Source organism: Amblyomma americanum, chromosome 2, assembly GCF_052857255.1.
Source record: "Amblyomma americanum isolate KBUSLIRL-KWMA chromosome 2, ASM5285725v1, whole genome shotgun sequence".
NCBI classification, from domain to species: Eukaryota; Metazoa; Arthropoda; class Arachnida; order Ixodida; family Ixodidae; genus Amblyomma; species Amblyomma americanum.
Genome location: NC_135498.1, coordinates 211,639,525 through 211,654,612, shown reverse-complemented (window position 1 = coordinate 211,654,612; position 15,088 = coordinate 211,639,525). Strand labels below are relative to the sequence as shown.

The following is a 15,088-nucleotide window of genomic DNA, read 5'->3' as shown; positions in this document are numbered from 1 at the left end:
CCATTTCCTTTCCCCAAGAAACCAATAATTATTATTATTATTATTCGGTGCACGTGAGAATTTAAAGATGCCTGTGTACTGTGCGGTGTGTGTTCATTTTAGAAGACACAAGGTGGTAGAAATTAAAATGGCCGTGGAACATTATTCGATGAAAAATGGTATGCCAGCAGTGCTCTTTGAGAAACTAGCAGGCACTAAATGAGATGTCATAGGGCTTAGTGAAGTCAGGAGGACTGGTGAGGCGTATATACAGTACTACAGGACGGGCACGTACTGTGCTTTCGCGGATTTTGAGATAGACGAGAACAAGGTGTGGTATTCCTCGTTAATCAGGATATTGCTGGGAGCGTAGAGGAGTTCTATAGTATCAACGAGAGGGTGGCAGATACATAGTTACTAGGCACAATAGGAGGTACAGCTGCTGCTGCTGCTGCTGCTGCTGTTGCTGATAGGAAGAAAAAAAAGGAAAGTGCACGAGCCTGCCTACTGGCTCAAGCCGAGCCACGCTCACTGCGCGTGCTGAAAGTAGGAGGGTTAAAGGATAGGAGAGCAAAGATAGAAAAAAAGGCGCGCGCTAATATGCCCCGGGCCGATCCCGGAGGCAGTGCAATACCGGGCCGACCCGTGCCAGGGTGCTTCAAGCCAAGCATTCTGCCATATTACAAAAATGAGTTTAATGTATTGGGTCCAAGGACACGCAGTAGATATTAAATCAGGTAACAGATATCACGTGAAGACGGTGCAGGCCTACGCGCCCACATCCAGCCATGATGACGAGACCGTTGAAAGCTTTTATGAAGGCGGGTAATTGGCAATGAACAAAGTAAAAAATTCAGGGGTACTTTGTTGACCTAAAGTGGGGTGATGCGAAAGGCTTTAGCGCTGTGTTGCGGCTTGTGTCACTGATGTGTGGTTAAAATGTTAATTCAGTACACAATTGCTTGTGAATCTTAAATTCTGGAGACATTGGAGGGCGTTTGAGAGGCATCTGTCTGATTCGACACCTTTCCGCAAACACTCTCCAGTGTCCTAAACAAGGAGAACTACATATGCGTTGCCAGGAAGTAGTATAGTTGTTAGCACGTAGAAGAACTGCAGATTGGGCTAGTTGGTGTTGATGCATAGTGGTAGTTTGTTAGCACGCTCGGCTGAGGAGCGGAAAGATGGTGGTTCAAATCCCATAATGCGCAAACATTTTCTTATCGATTTGCTGGCCAGAGTGACATCGGACGGACAGATGGACGGTGGTATGCGGCATTAAAGGCTTTCGCCTTAAAATCACAGTACACTAGACTAATGGGCGACTTCGTTGGAAGGTGGGCAAGAAGCAGGCTGGCGAACAGGCTGTAGGCGACTATGGGATAGATTCTAGAAATAGCATGGGAGAGTGATTAGTAGAGTTTGCGGATAGAAATAATTTACGGATCATGAATGCCTTCTTCGCAAACGAGAGAACAGGAAGTGGACCTGGAAGAGCCCTAATAGTGAGACTAAAAATGAAATCGACTTCATACAATGCGCTCAAACTGGCATCGGTCAGGGTGAGGCCGTCATCGGAAAGCTGCGTTGTAGCGAAACCAGAATGGTATGAGGTCTCGAATTAGCTTAGACGTGAAGAGAGAACGGAAGAAGCTAGTGAAGAGGAAGTCCATTAACGCGTGAGCGGTAAGAGGGAAATTAGAGGAATTGAGGATATAGGTGCAGGACAGATATTCAGCATTAACTGAGGAAGACGACCTTAATGTTCATACAATGAACGATAATCAGGCAGCTATAATTACCGAGTGCGCAGTAGAAGTGGCCGGTAGGATGGCTCGACAGGATACCGACAAGGTATCTCAGGAGACGAAAGATCTGATTAAGAAACGCCAAATCATGAGGGCGTTTTACCCGACAGACAGGATAGAAGCAGCAGAGCTTTCGAAGTTCATAAATAAGCGACAGGGGGGGGGGGGGTAGCCGACATAAGGAAGTTTAATATATAGAGAATCGAGCATGCTCTAAAGAACGGAGGAAGCCTAAAAGCGGTGAAGAGGAAACTAAGAATTGGCAAATTTCAGATGAATGCGTTAAGGGACGAGGAGGGCAATTTCAGTTGCAATATGGATAGGATAGTTCAAGTAGCCGAAGAGTTCTACACAAATCTGATGATGATGAAGGATTTTTATGGCGCAAGAGCATCTTGTCCAAGGAGCGCCATGGCACAAGGTATTTTTCGATTACTCAAGGTGGTGTCAAACACCAATTTTGCAAGCATATCAGCCCTTAATAGTCGAGCACCACGTAAAGTGAAAGCTTGTACCTACTGTATCACCGGTGGCTACCCGGTGGCACTGGGGCTCGGACCCCGCACCTCCCGCTTCCAAGTCGGATACTCAACCACTCGGCCGCCTCATAGGTTTCTACACAAATCTATACAGTAGACAATGTAATCAGAACGTCAATACGAGAGACAGCAACGACGAGCAATGCGTCATCCCGTCAGTAACGAAAAAGAAGAAAGCCTTAGGAGCAATGCAAAGGGGAAAAGCAGCTGGTGAGGATAAGGTAACAGCAGATCTGTTAAAGGACGGAGGGAAGATTGTGCTGAAAAAACTAGCCACCCTATATACGCAATGCCTTATGACCTCGACCGTACCGCGAGCTTGGAAGAACGCAAATATTATTCTAATTCATAAGAAAGGAGATGCGAAGGACTTGAAAAATTAAAGACTGATAAGCTTACTGTCCGTTGCCTAAAACGTATTTACTAAAGTAATCGCTAATAGAGTCAGGGCAGCCTTAGACTTTAATCAACCCAATGATCAGGCAGGCTTTCGTAAAGTATTTTCTAGAATATATCATATTCAGACTACTTCCCAGGTGATAGAGGAATGCGCAGAATATTAAAAACCCTTATATATAGACTTCATTGATTAAGAGAAAGCATTCGACTCAGTGGAGACCTCAGAAGCCATACAGGTATCGCGGAATCGGGGTGTAGAAGAGCCTTATGCCAAAATGCTGGAAGATATTTATAGCGACTGCACAGCTACCACAGACCTCCATGAATCAGTAATAAAATTCCAATAAGAAACGGCGTCAGGCAAGGATACCCGATCTCGTCAACGGTAATCAGCGCCTGTTTCCAGGAGCTATTCCGAGGTCTAAATTGGGAACAGTTGGGGATAAGAGCTACTGGAGAATATCTAAATAATCTGCGATTCGCTGATGACATTCTCTTCCTGATTCACTCAGGAGGTGGGCTGGAAATCATCATCAATGAGTTAGACAGACAGCAGAACGGTGGGTCTAACAATTTACGTGCAGAAAACCAAAGTAATGTTCAACAGTCTAGCAAGTGAACAGCAGTTTACAATTGGCAGTGATGTGCTGGAAGTGGTAAAGGAATACGTCTACTTTGGGCAGGTAGTGACAGCTGATCCGGGTCATGAGAGGGAAATAACTAGGAGGATAAGAATTGAGTGGAGCTCATATGGCAGGTCCTCTCAGATCATGAATGGCAGTTTACCAATATCCCTCAAGAGAAACGTGTACAACAGCTGTATCTTACCGGCAGTCGCCTACGGGGCAGAAATGTGGAGGCTAACGAACAGGGTCCAGACTAAGCTAAGGACAACACAGCGAGCCATGGAGACAAGAATGATAGGTGCAACCTTAAGAGGCCGGAAGCGGGCAGAGTGGATGAGGGAACAAACACGGGTTAATGACATCCTAGTCGAAATAAAGAGGAAGAAATGGGCTTGGGCATGGTATGTAATGCGATCGCAAGATAACCGCTGGTCTTTGAGTGTAACGGAGTGGATTTCAATAGAGGGCAAGCGTAGCAGGGTGCAGCAGAAGGTAAGGTGGGCGGATGAGATTAAGTTTTCAGGCACAGGGTGGGCGCAGGTGGTAAAGGACAGGGTCAATTGGAGAGGCATGGGAGAGGCCTTTGCCTTGCAGTGGTTGTAGTAAGTTTATGATGATTATGATGATGTCTGGGATGTAAAAGGAAGGCGCTTCACGAATATCCTCCAGGAAAATTTTTGTTTTGTTTTGTAGAAGGTGAGTTATTACTAGTCAACCGTTGAATGTCAGCGCCTTCGGGCCTTTCCCTTTCCTCATTTTGCACGCTCAAAGGTCGGCGGTCCTCCACTGGCCCATCCACCTCCTCCCACTGCTAGGCTGCTGACGTTCGTGGGAATTTTCTGCAGGGGGCTCTGCCTGCTGCAGAGGCTCTCAGCGGTTGACTGCCATAGCAGCTGTGTGATGTCTGGAAGAATATAACCAATAGTGATTTGTACACCTAGACACGTACGCGCATGACACTAAGGAAGGAGCGAATTTTCAAAGTCGCTGGAAGGATGGTTTTAACAACTTTCGAGCGAGAAAATGAGTCATCTGTTGCACTTGAAAGCTCATTTTTGTATGAGCAGTTCCTGACAAGAAAACTTCGACTCGGCGACTTTATATATACTTTGTTGAAAAAATTGTACCGGTTTAACGTAGTTAAACTCAGTGGACGTGCAAAAGCATGTGTTCATTCTTCAATTCATGGGGACACGGAAGCACAGCCTTAATGGTGTATGACGTGATAGCTTTATTGGGTTACTGCCATGAGAGGAGGTTTATCCACAAATAAACTGGGGGTAGATTTCTCCGAAAATTGAGCGGCAGGCAACGTAAAAGACAGCCAGTCTAACCAGCGAAACGATCTCGAGCAGCACGGTGGCGCTTCGTCTTTCTCGTTGTCATCTTCTTGAGCGGCATCAGGTGCGGCCTTTATGGTTCGCTACTATTGCCCCGGGAGCGATCAGGAACCACCTTGGCTGCCTATCGCGATGCAAGAGGAGAGGGTCGTAGCAGGTCTTGAGGCGGCTGACGTGGACAGCTCCTCGGCCGTTTTGGAGGAAGTCCGAAGAGGGGGTGAGCGGCACCACGATGCAATTGACAGGGAACGTTTGCTGGATACTGCGATAAGAGCCGTGATATTTGGTGCGACATTTTGAAGGCGATTCTGGTGATGTGCTTGGAATCCAGGGCCAAACGAGTGATCCAGTAGGAAACACGTGTGGCGTCGTCTTTTTCGTGGCGATGCTTTTGGTGGCGTTGAGATTGCGAGGTAAAAGAACGGGCCAAGTGGCGACATTCCTCCACAGGCTTCGCAACTTCTGAAAGGGGCGTCCACTCGGAGGCGTCGGTAGTATAACGGAAGCTGGTGTCCATCGTGGACGATGACTCAGGCCCGTACAGCAGGAAGAGAGGGAAAACTGTGGTTGACAGCGTGGTGGTGTTGTACGCGTACGCCAAGAAAGGAAGTGCAGCGTCCCAGTTGGTCTGATCTGCTGCGGTGTACATCGTGAGCATGTCTCCGAGAGTGCGATTAAAGCACACGGTCGGGCCGTTAGTTTGGGGGGTGGTAGGCAATAGTGGCTCGCGAGATTGGGCAACCAGAGCATCAACGATGCGGGAAAGGAAGACGCGACCTTTGCCACTTAGCAGTTCAAGCGGCGCGCGCCGTGGAGAGGAACAAAATGATACAGCAGGAACAGAGCATCTACGTGGGCAGTAGCGGCAAGCAGGGCGGCTGTCTGGCATATTGGCTGAGACTCTCAACTCTCCAGGATTAGGCTTGCCGGGTACCCAAGTTGTACGATAACAGAGGCCTGCTCTCGTTTGCTCAAGTGGGTGAAACAACAGGACATCAAGAAGGCTGGTGACAACCAAAAAGAAAAAAAAAGAATAATAATAAAAATAATTGCTTTTGGGGGGAAAGGAAATGGCGCAGTATCTGTCTCATATATCGTTGGACACCTGAACCGCGCCGCAAGGGAAGGGTAAAGGAGGGAGTGAACGAAGAAAGGAAGAGAGAGGTGCCGTAGTGGAGGGCTCCGGAATAATTTCGACCACCTGGGGATCTTTAACGTGCACTGACATCGCACAAAAAGTTGCGATTCTTCCTTACCTACATCGCATCACCCATGGGCTGAAAAATGCGGCAAGTAGTTATGAAATTAATATAGCTATTTCAGCTCCCATCAAACTAAAGCAGTTATGTCCGGCGATCCAAAGAGAGAGGGAACCGTCGGAAAAAACGAAAGGTTGTGGCATCGCGCACAGAGACAAGATCGCCGCTTGTCGCAAAGGGGTTGTGTACCAGGTTCCACTCTCCTGCGGAGCCCGGCACATTGGGCAGACAGGATGGTGCTTAAATAAAAGGTTGAAAGAGCACAGAAATAATCTTGACAACAATGAACTTTCATATTTGGTGAGACACTGTAAAAAGTGTGAAATAATGAAAAAGAAGAAGAAAAAATGCACAACCATGTGGCGTAGCACAAAGGTGCTGTACACGCACTGTGATCACACCACGCGGGTAATCATGGAAGCATTCTATATCAGTCAAGAGCCAAAGTGTGTCAGAAAACCGTCAGTCACTCTCAATGACAAAGAGATAGCTTTTCTTGGTGGCCTTCGAGCGTCACATGCTTCTCTGTCATGTTTTATCCCATTTAGCATATCATGTCATGTACTCTGTGTATGTATCTCCCTTTAAAAGCACCAGCTGTTGCTAATAAAACCTTAGTTGAGAGTTAACACTCGTCCAGTCTTCCTCTTGTTCTTTTCCGACGTTGTTCGCGCTGTTTTACAAAAGATGCATATATATCAACTCGCCCAACTGAACGTTCTGCTTAGCTCTTTTCCTCTGCCTTCTTTCATTCCCTCCTTCCTGGCTTCCGTCGCGGCGCGGTTGAGGTGTCTATCGAGAAATAAGGTACTTACTGTGGCTGCATTTTCTATTCTTCAAAAGTATTTTTTTCATGCGTCTGCGGAACGCGAGAAAGGTACTGCTCCTTTCATTTCGAGATAACCAATCAATATTACTATTACTCACCTGGCCCAGGCCGCCGTAGTTGAGGCTGGCAGGGCCCGAGGCACACAGTAGAGGGGGCCTGAGTAGGCCGGCCGGAACGACCAGCGCGTTTGGAGCGGAGAGGTAGAGCACGTTCGTCAAACCGAAGTCGAAAGCGGGCTCACTGTGGTCGAACACGAGACGCCGCGCCTCAAGTTTCATCGCGCGCAGCCACGCCGGAAGGAAGCGGGCGCCCGAGTCCTCCTTGTCGGCTGGACAGCACCAAGAAAACGATGGCAGGGCTCTGAATTTCTCGTGATGAGTGCCGCCCTCCCAGCGTCGTTGCCAATTTAAAATCTCTCATAAAATGCACGAGCATGCTGTTCTTTCTTCTCCCGATCCGTACAACCAGCTCCGTAACGCATCACATATGGCTCATCGACACGTAAACACGGCGTTGCATATGAAGTGGCGGAATTACAGCACTCGAGATTGGTTGAAACACGTATGGCGTTATCAAGGTTCGAAAATAGGAAATGTTAACCAGTATTAGAATGCACTATAGCACTTACAACTGCATAAAATACAAATGATTAGAATTGGGCTAGAATTGCTATGCTGTCGCAATACTCGCACGTACGTTTCTTAAGCGCCCTCGGTAATTTTTGTTCTTGCGTATAGGGACCTCTGGTTATCTTGTCATTCTCGTGGAGACGACGGCGCTGCTGCGTTGCGTAATCCATGCCGAGATGATTTTCGTGATTTGTGTTTTTTAATGAAAAGCGGAAATACTGCAGGAATGTATTCTTGTTGCAGACGGAAACGAAAAAATGTAATTATTTGCTCATTATAAGTACCAACAAAGCTCCTGAGGCTGTGCTGTGAGAGGGAAAAGTTCCTACAAATAATGTTCATGAGAGGTTATTCAGAAAAAGGCAACAGGACTATACATAGTCAAAAACTTTACAAGGCAGCATCAAGAACGAATGATGGCACTGCGCAGGAAGACATACGATCCCAGTAGTACTTGGCTTTGTAACTCCAGGAACACATGAAAACTCGGGAGCTCAATGTAGTGTGCACCTTTATTGCTTCTTTCCGATGTTCTTTCGTTCATCGGATTTTTCATACTATAGCCAGGCATTGACACGCCCTCGTGAGGGTGTACTCATCCTCGTCCTCATGAACACCTTACGCGTTGAGATGATGTGGGAACATGCATTGAGTAAGGGTGAGGCAGCATGCTATTAACTGCCCATTTACATTAACAAGCATCACGCTGTCGCATGTTTCAGTCCTTTGTACCTTAAGCATAGTAGCCGCAGGAAACGACGAAGCATTTATTCTTCTAAACTGCAGCTTGTTCTCTACTGGCTCACTTTGTCTTTTAATGAGACATTCGTGCAATCCGGTGCTTACCGCCTCGCGCGCCCTGCCGGATCTGCCGGCTCAATGGTCGCGCTTGCTAGCGGTATCTGTTTGCCTACAGGATGCGTTGCAGCGCCGAAGCATTACAGCGGATCAACAAAGCGCAAATACTGCAAAATTGCCGTCAAAACGCAAAAAAATATAGGGGAGATCAAATATATTGATGCGGTTGTTGGTTGGTTGTGAAACTTTATTTCCAGCGGATATAGAGGAGCGACACGAAGTCGCCCCCCGCTTAAACGGCGGCCGCTATCCCTTGGGCAGCGGCGGCGTCTTCAGCCAGCTGGAGGAGCTTGATCTGTATCCCCGGGTCGGGGCTGAGCAATAGAGCCTCCCAATGAGCAGAGTCGGTAATGAAGTGACTCGCTGGTAGGGACTGCGGGCAGTTCCAGATCATATGATTTAGATCGGCTTTCGCATCACAATTTTTGCATTTGTTTGAGTAGAGTCCTTCAGAATAGAAGCTACACAATTGGGGATTTGGATAGGTGTTAGTTTGATGTTTACGCCAGGCTTTGGCCTGTTGCTTGGAGAGCGTTTTATCTGCTGGGGGGAATCTGAGTCTTGCAAGCCTGTAGTGCTGCAGGATTTCTCTGTAAGAAAACAACCTGTCCTTGCCAGAGTATAGGGCGGGTGGGCTGCACGACCCAGCTCGGCGGGACAGTTCTCGAGCTAGGTTATGAGCCGCCTCCTTACCAGCAAGGGAAGCAAGAGCAGGCGTCCAGATTAGGCGAATGCGCCGCGTGGGCTGATAATTTAGCAGAATCCGTGCTGCTTGTGGGGAGATTCTTCCAAACGTGTAGTTACGTATAGCCAATTTTGAGTCGCTGACAATGGTTTCTGCCGAGGATCCCACAATGGCTAGAGCAATGGCTGTTTCTTCTCCAACATGTGTGTGCTGAGTGCGTATAGTGCCCCCAGTTATGAGTGTACCACGTTCCGTGGTGACCACAGCTACCATCTTGTCAGCCGAAGAATCTGCCACATCTACATATACCACAGAGGTATAATTAAGAAAGCGTTTGCCTAATGATTTGGCTCTCTCTGTACGACGTTCAGCGTGGAAATCTGGGTGCATGTTCCGAGGTAGTGGAGGAATGACCAGAAGCTGGCGTATATGTTTGGGAAGGTCAGTTGTGGGTCCGCCTTGTCGTTCGTATGTTATGCCTAGTGTGGACAGAATGTGTCTGCCAGTTGGTGTGGCCGATAGTCGTTCGTACTGCGAGACGGTTACCGCTTCAATAATCTCGCTTAGGGTGTTATGAAGACCGAGACCTAACACTTTCTCAGTCGCAGTGTGCATGGGTAGCCCAACTGCCTGTTTGACGCATTTTCTGATTATGGCCTCCACTTTTTCTTTTTCAGCTGACTTGAGATGTAGGTAAGGGCATACGTAAGCTATGCGGCTTATCACAAAGGCTTGTACTAAACGGAGAGTATTGCTTTCCTTCCAGCCCGAGTGGCGGTTACTAATGCGGCGAATGAGTCGCATAATTTGCTGCGAATGCTTCTTGCACTCGCCAGTCTATCTCGGTTCTGATTCAATTAAAATTCTGACTACACAGCTACGCAAAATGTGTAACATTCATTGATCGCGGCGAGTACTCTACCACTACCGGTTCAGTGCTTAAGAGATGTGACACTGCACTCTCAGCTGGCTGCTTCAAACACACCCGCCGTTGTGACTTGAGAGATCCAGGTTGCTCTTCTCCAACACTTCTCGAGCACGGATGGCTCCGGCAAACTTTACATTTACATGCGTAGTCCTTCGAGAAGCTGCATACTTTGGACGCAGACTCGCTGGTGTCTGAGCCTTTTTTTCCTTAAGATTTTCATTTTTGCTGAGTCATTATTGAACCGGCGCCTCCCTCCTCTCCTCCAATAATCTGCCATTGATTGATAATTACACTATTTTTCTCTCATTCATTACCATCACAAATTATTGAACATAAAAAAAATCTCTTATGCTCCTTGGTCTCGCTGAGTGCTGGATTCCGTGATGTGCTGCAGAATAATTGATACTCTCACTAAGGTCATCAATACAGCACACGAGAAAAAGCAGAGACCGGGTACTGATCCTTGTGCTACACCGGATGTGACAAGGTATGGTCTGAACGTATATTTATTAGCAGTTACATACTGGATCCAGTTACAGTGGAAATCATTGGAATATGCAAATTTCATTGGGTCAATACTATGACGGGATAGATTGAAAATCAGTAATTAGTGACGGATAAAATGACCTAAAAATATTTCAGAAATATCCAGTCAGTCTCATGTCCCTGTGCTGTGGCAATAAACAGGCCGTTAGTAAAAGGCAGCAGATTGGTTTAAGAGGTGAGAAAAAGGCCCAAAGGAATATGTTGCAGCAAGACTTTCATTTGAGCTAGTTGGTTGTAGCTTGACATGGTTTACGCACAACACGTACAGGCGCTAAAAGAAGAAGACAAGCACACTCAAGACAGGACAGGCGCCTGAACTGTCTTGAGTGTGCTTGTCTTCGTCTTTTAGCGCCTGTACGCGTTTTGCGTAAACCATGTCAACCCAAAGGAATACTAGTCTCTAATCCTGACAAGATTCATGTTGTATTGTCTTCTCTCCCTTAGCCCCTGTTGGTTAGCGCTAGTACTATGTCCTCTCTATCTAAACACCAACTAGCCCAGCTTTCTGCATTAGAACCATTCAAGCACCTCTAGTTATAAATCATAATGAACAATGACAGCCACGCAAAGAAAAGCAAGCGAAATTGGTGCAACATTCAGGTAATGGAATGATAATTGGAGGGGGCAGCTAAGCTCCGGCTTAAGGGTATGATGCGACAGCGTTAATGGGATAATGTCCATATATGCGGAATTCGTCATTCTCTACTTCACATTCATAGACTCGTGGGAGTCGTGATATCTCTCCTGGTGCAGTGATGCAGAGTTCAAGCGATGCGCCACTGCCCTGCGATGACAGGTGCTGCCACCGGTGCAGCTAGTGGGAACCGAGTTGTTCTTCCCGAGTGACCAATCGTTAATTTAACTACCGTCTGCCACTGTGGTCAGTTTTCGCACAACACGGTTGGCAGGTTGTGTGGACGACACAAGATCACCTTACCTAGGTGGCCAACCTGGTTGCATCTCAAGGGATTTTTCATTGGCAATGCCGACAACACCGACGCCAACGACGACGACGCCGGATTTTCTGCAGAACGGGACCCTTAACGCTATCGCGATAATAAAGCAGCAAGTTCACCTGCCCCGTGTTGATCTACACTGCGACAGATTTTAATGTATGAACGTGTTTAATTTGAAGGCATATTAAACAATGCCAGCCACTGTACTCACGTCCGAAATAAAAATTGAGAGAACACTTATGTTCTGCTTTAAGGGTATGACACGATAGCGTAACGGGCTAATTCCCACATATGCAGAAGGTCATTCTTCACTTTGCATTCGCAAATCCCTGGGAGTCCTCATACGCCTACTCTTGCAGTGATGCAGCGGTTATGCGATGGCCCAGATGGCCCTCCTAGGTTGCTCTCTGGGTACCACCGGTCAGAGCAATGAACGTGATTTTTCGCTCGCAACGCCGACACCGGAGTTTCTGCAGAGCGCACTGTTTAAAGCTCTCGGTTTAAACATTGTCACATAGAGCAAATGATTCCCTTCTTCGTATGAGTAGTCTAACTCTTTGCGTAAAGTGAAGCATTCTTTCTCAGAATATAAAAATTTTCTATGGCTATTCCAAAACATGGAAACTTATTGACAGTCTATTAATCTTCCTTGAAGAAAACAAAATTGCTGGTGGTTTAACTCTGGTTAAGCCTGGTCGAAAGTGAAAGGCTGCATCTCCCTGGCTATGCCTGTGACCGAGCGACGGGCGATCTTCACAGCAGGCGTCCCATCGAACATGCCTAGTGTTAGAATGAGCACATCAAAGTGCACCGGCGTTTTGTGCAGAACCCACTCTGATGTCCTAGTATGCGATTTCAGCAGACGCTTTCCCGCTCCGATCGGTCAATGTGTGTGACATCAAGGCAGGAGTAGGCACCTCACCTGGGATGCCTCTTTTCCTCTTCTCCATAACGCGGTGACGATGCGCACATCTGCCGCTCTCCACGGCAGGATCGCATCGAACACACCTAGTGTAAGGCTGACCGCATAAAAGTGCACGGGTGTTTTATGCAGAAACTACACTGATGCCCGGCATGTGCGATTCCAGCAGACGCTTTCCCGCTTCGCTCAGTCAAGGTGTTTGGAATCAAGGCAGCAGTAGGCACCTCACCTGGGATGCCTCCTTTCCTCTTCTCCATAACGCGGTGAGGGAGCGCACATCTGCCGCTCTCCACGGCAGGCGTCGCATCGAACACACCTAGTGTTAGGCTGAACGCAAAAAAGGTGAACCGGCGTTTCGATGGAGGAAAAACGCTAAGGCGCCCGTGTGCTGTGCGATGTCAGTGCACGTTAAAGATCCCCAGGTGGTCGAAATTATTCCGGAGCCCTCCACTACGGCATCTGTCTCTTCCTTTCTTCTTTCACTCCCTCCTTTCACTCCCTTCCCTTACGGCGCGGTTCAGGTGTCCAACGATATATGAGACAGATACTGCGCCATTTCCTTTCCCTCCAAAAACCAATTAAAAAATTTTATGCAGACCCAACTCTGATGCCCAGCGTATGTGATTTCAGAACACGGTTTGCCTCTCCGCTCGGTCAAGGTATGTGATATCAAGGAGGGAGTAGGCAGATCATCTCGGATGCCTTCTTTCTTCCTTCCCATATCTACGGTGACGGAGCGCAGATCTGCCGCTCTCCACGGCAGGCGTCGCATCGAGCACACCTAGTGTTAGGCTGAACGCATCAAAGTGCACCGGCGTTTTATACAGAACACACGCTGATGCCCTGCGTGTCCGACTCCTGCAGACGCTTTCCCGTTCCGCTCGGTCAAGGTGTGTGACAATCAAGGAAGGAGTAGCAAGCTCACCTTGGATTTCACATTTCTTCCTCCCCATAACGCGGTGATGGAGCGCACATCTACCGCTCTCCGCGGCAGACGTCGCATCGAACACACCTAGTGTTAGGCTGAACGCATCAAAGTGCACCGGCGTTTTATGCGGAGCCCACTCTGATGGCCAGCATATGCGATTCCAGCAGTCGCTTTCCCGCTCCGCTCGGTCAAGATGTGTGACATCAAAGAAGGAGTAGCAAGCTCACCTTGGATTTCTCATTTCTTCCTCCCCATAACGCGGTGACGGAGCGCACATCTGCCGCTCTGCACGGCAGGCGTCGCATCGAAGACACCCACTGTTATGCTGAACGCATCAACGTGCACCGGCGTTTTATGCGGAGCCCACTCTGATGGCCAGCATATGCGATTCATGCAGTCGCTTCCCCGCTCCGCTCGGTCAAGATGTGTGACATCAAAGAAGGAGTAGCAGGCTCACCTTGGATTTCTCATTTCTTCCTCCCCATAACGCGGTGATCGAGCGCACATCTGCCGCTCTGCACGGCAGGCGTCGCATCGAACAACCCACTGTTAGGCTGAACGCATCAAAGTGCACCGGCGTTTTATGCAGAACACACGCTGATGCCCTGCGTTTGCGATTCCTGCAGACGCTTTCCCGCTCCACTCGGTCAAGGTCTGTGACATCAAAGTAGTAGCAAGCTCACCTTGGAATTCTCATTTCTTCCTCCCCATAACGCGGTGACGGAGCGCACATCTGCCGCTCTGCACGACATTCGTCGCATCGAACACACCTAGTGTTAGGCTGAACGCATCAAAGTGCATCGGCGTTATATGCAGAACCCAATCTGATGCCGTGCATATGCGATTCCAGCTGACGCTTTCCCGCTCCGCTCGGTCAAGGTGTGTGACATAAAGGAAGGAGTAGCAAGCTCACCTTGGATTTCTCATTTCTTCCTCACTGTAACGCGGTGACGGAGCGCACATCTGCCGCTCTGCACGGCAGGCGTCGCATCGAAGACACCCACTGTTATGCTGAACGCATCAACGTGCACCGGCGTTTTATGCGGAGCCCACTCTGATTGCCAGCATATGCGATTCATGCAGTCGCTTCCCCGCTCCGCTCGATCAAGATGTGTGACATCAAAGAAGGAGTAGCAGGCTCACCTTGGATTTCTCAATTCTTCCTCCCCATAACGCGGTGACGGAGCGCACATCTGCCGCTCTGCACGACATTCGTCGCATCGAACACACCTAGTGTTAGGCTGAACGCATCAAACTGCATCGGCGTTATATGCAGAACTCAATCCGATGCCCTGCATATGCGATTCCAGCTGACGCTTTCCCGCTCCGCTCGGTCAAGGTGTGTGACATAAAGGAAGGAGTAGCATGCTCACCTTAGATTTCTCATTTCTTCCTCCCCGTAACGCGGTGACGGAGCGCACATCTGACGCTCTCCACGGCAGGCGTCGCATCAAACACACCTAGTGTTAGGCCGAACGCATCAAAGTGCACCAGCGTTTTATTCAGAAATCAATCTGACGCCCTGAACGCGATTCCAGCAGACGCTTTCCCGCTCCGCTCGGTCAAGGTGTGTGACATCAAGGAAGGGGTAGCAAGCTCACCTTGGATTTCTCATTTCTTCCTCCCCATAACGCGGTGACGGAGCGCACATCTGCCGCTCAGCACGGCAGGCGTCACATCGATTACACCTACTGTTAGGCTGAACGCATCAAAGTGCACCGGCGTTTTATGTAGAAACTATTCTGATGCCCTGCATATGTGATTCCAGCAGACGCTTTCCCGTTCCGCTCGGTCAAGGTGTGTGACATCAAAGAAGGAGTAGCAAGCTCACCTTGGATTTCTCATTTCTTCCTCCCC

At 48.5% G+C, this 15,088-nt stretch overlaps 1 protein-coding gene across 2 annotated transcripts in view; it reads right to left on the bottom strand.

The window, feature by feature from the left end:
• LOC144119446 (neprilysin-1-like) overlaps positions 1 to 15,088 on the bottom strand; it is a 611,912-nt gene that overhangs the window by 67,875 nt on the left and 528,949 nt on the right. For both annotated transcript variants that reach the window (XM_077652051.1, XM_077652052.1), the window contains one exon: positions 6,878 to 7,107. In XM_077652051.1, coding sequence (XP_077508177.1) covers positions 6,878 to 7,107 — 230 coding nt within the window. The remainder of the gene's footprint in view (positions 1 to 6,877; positions 7,108 to 15,088) is intronic.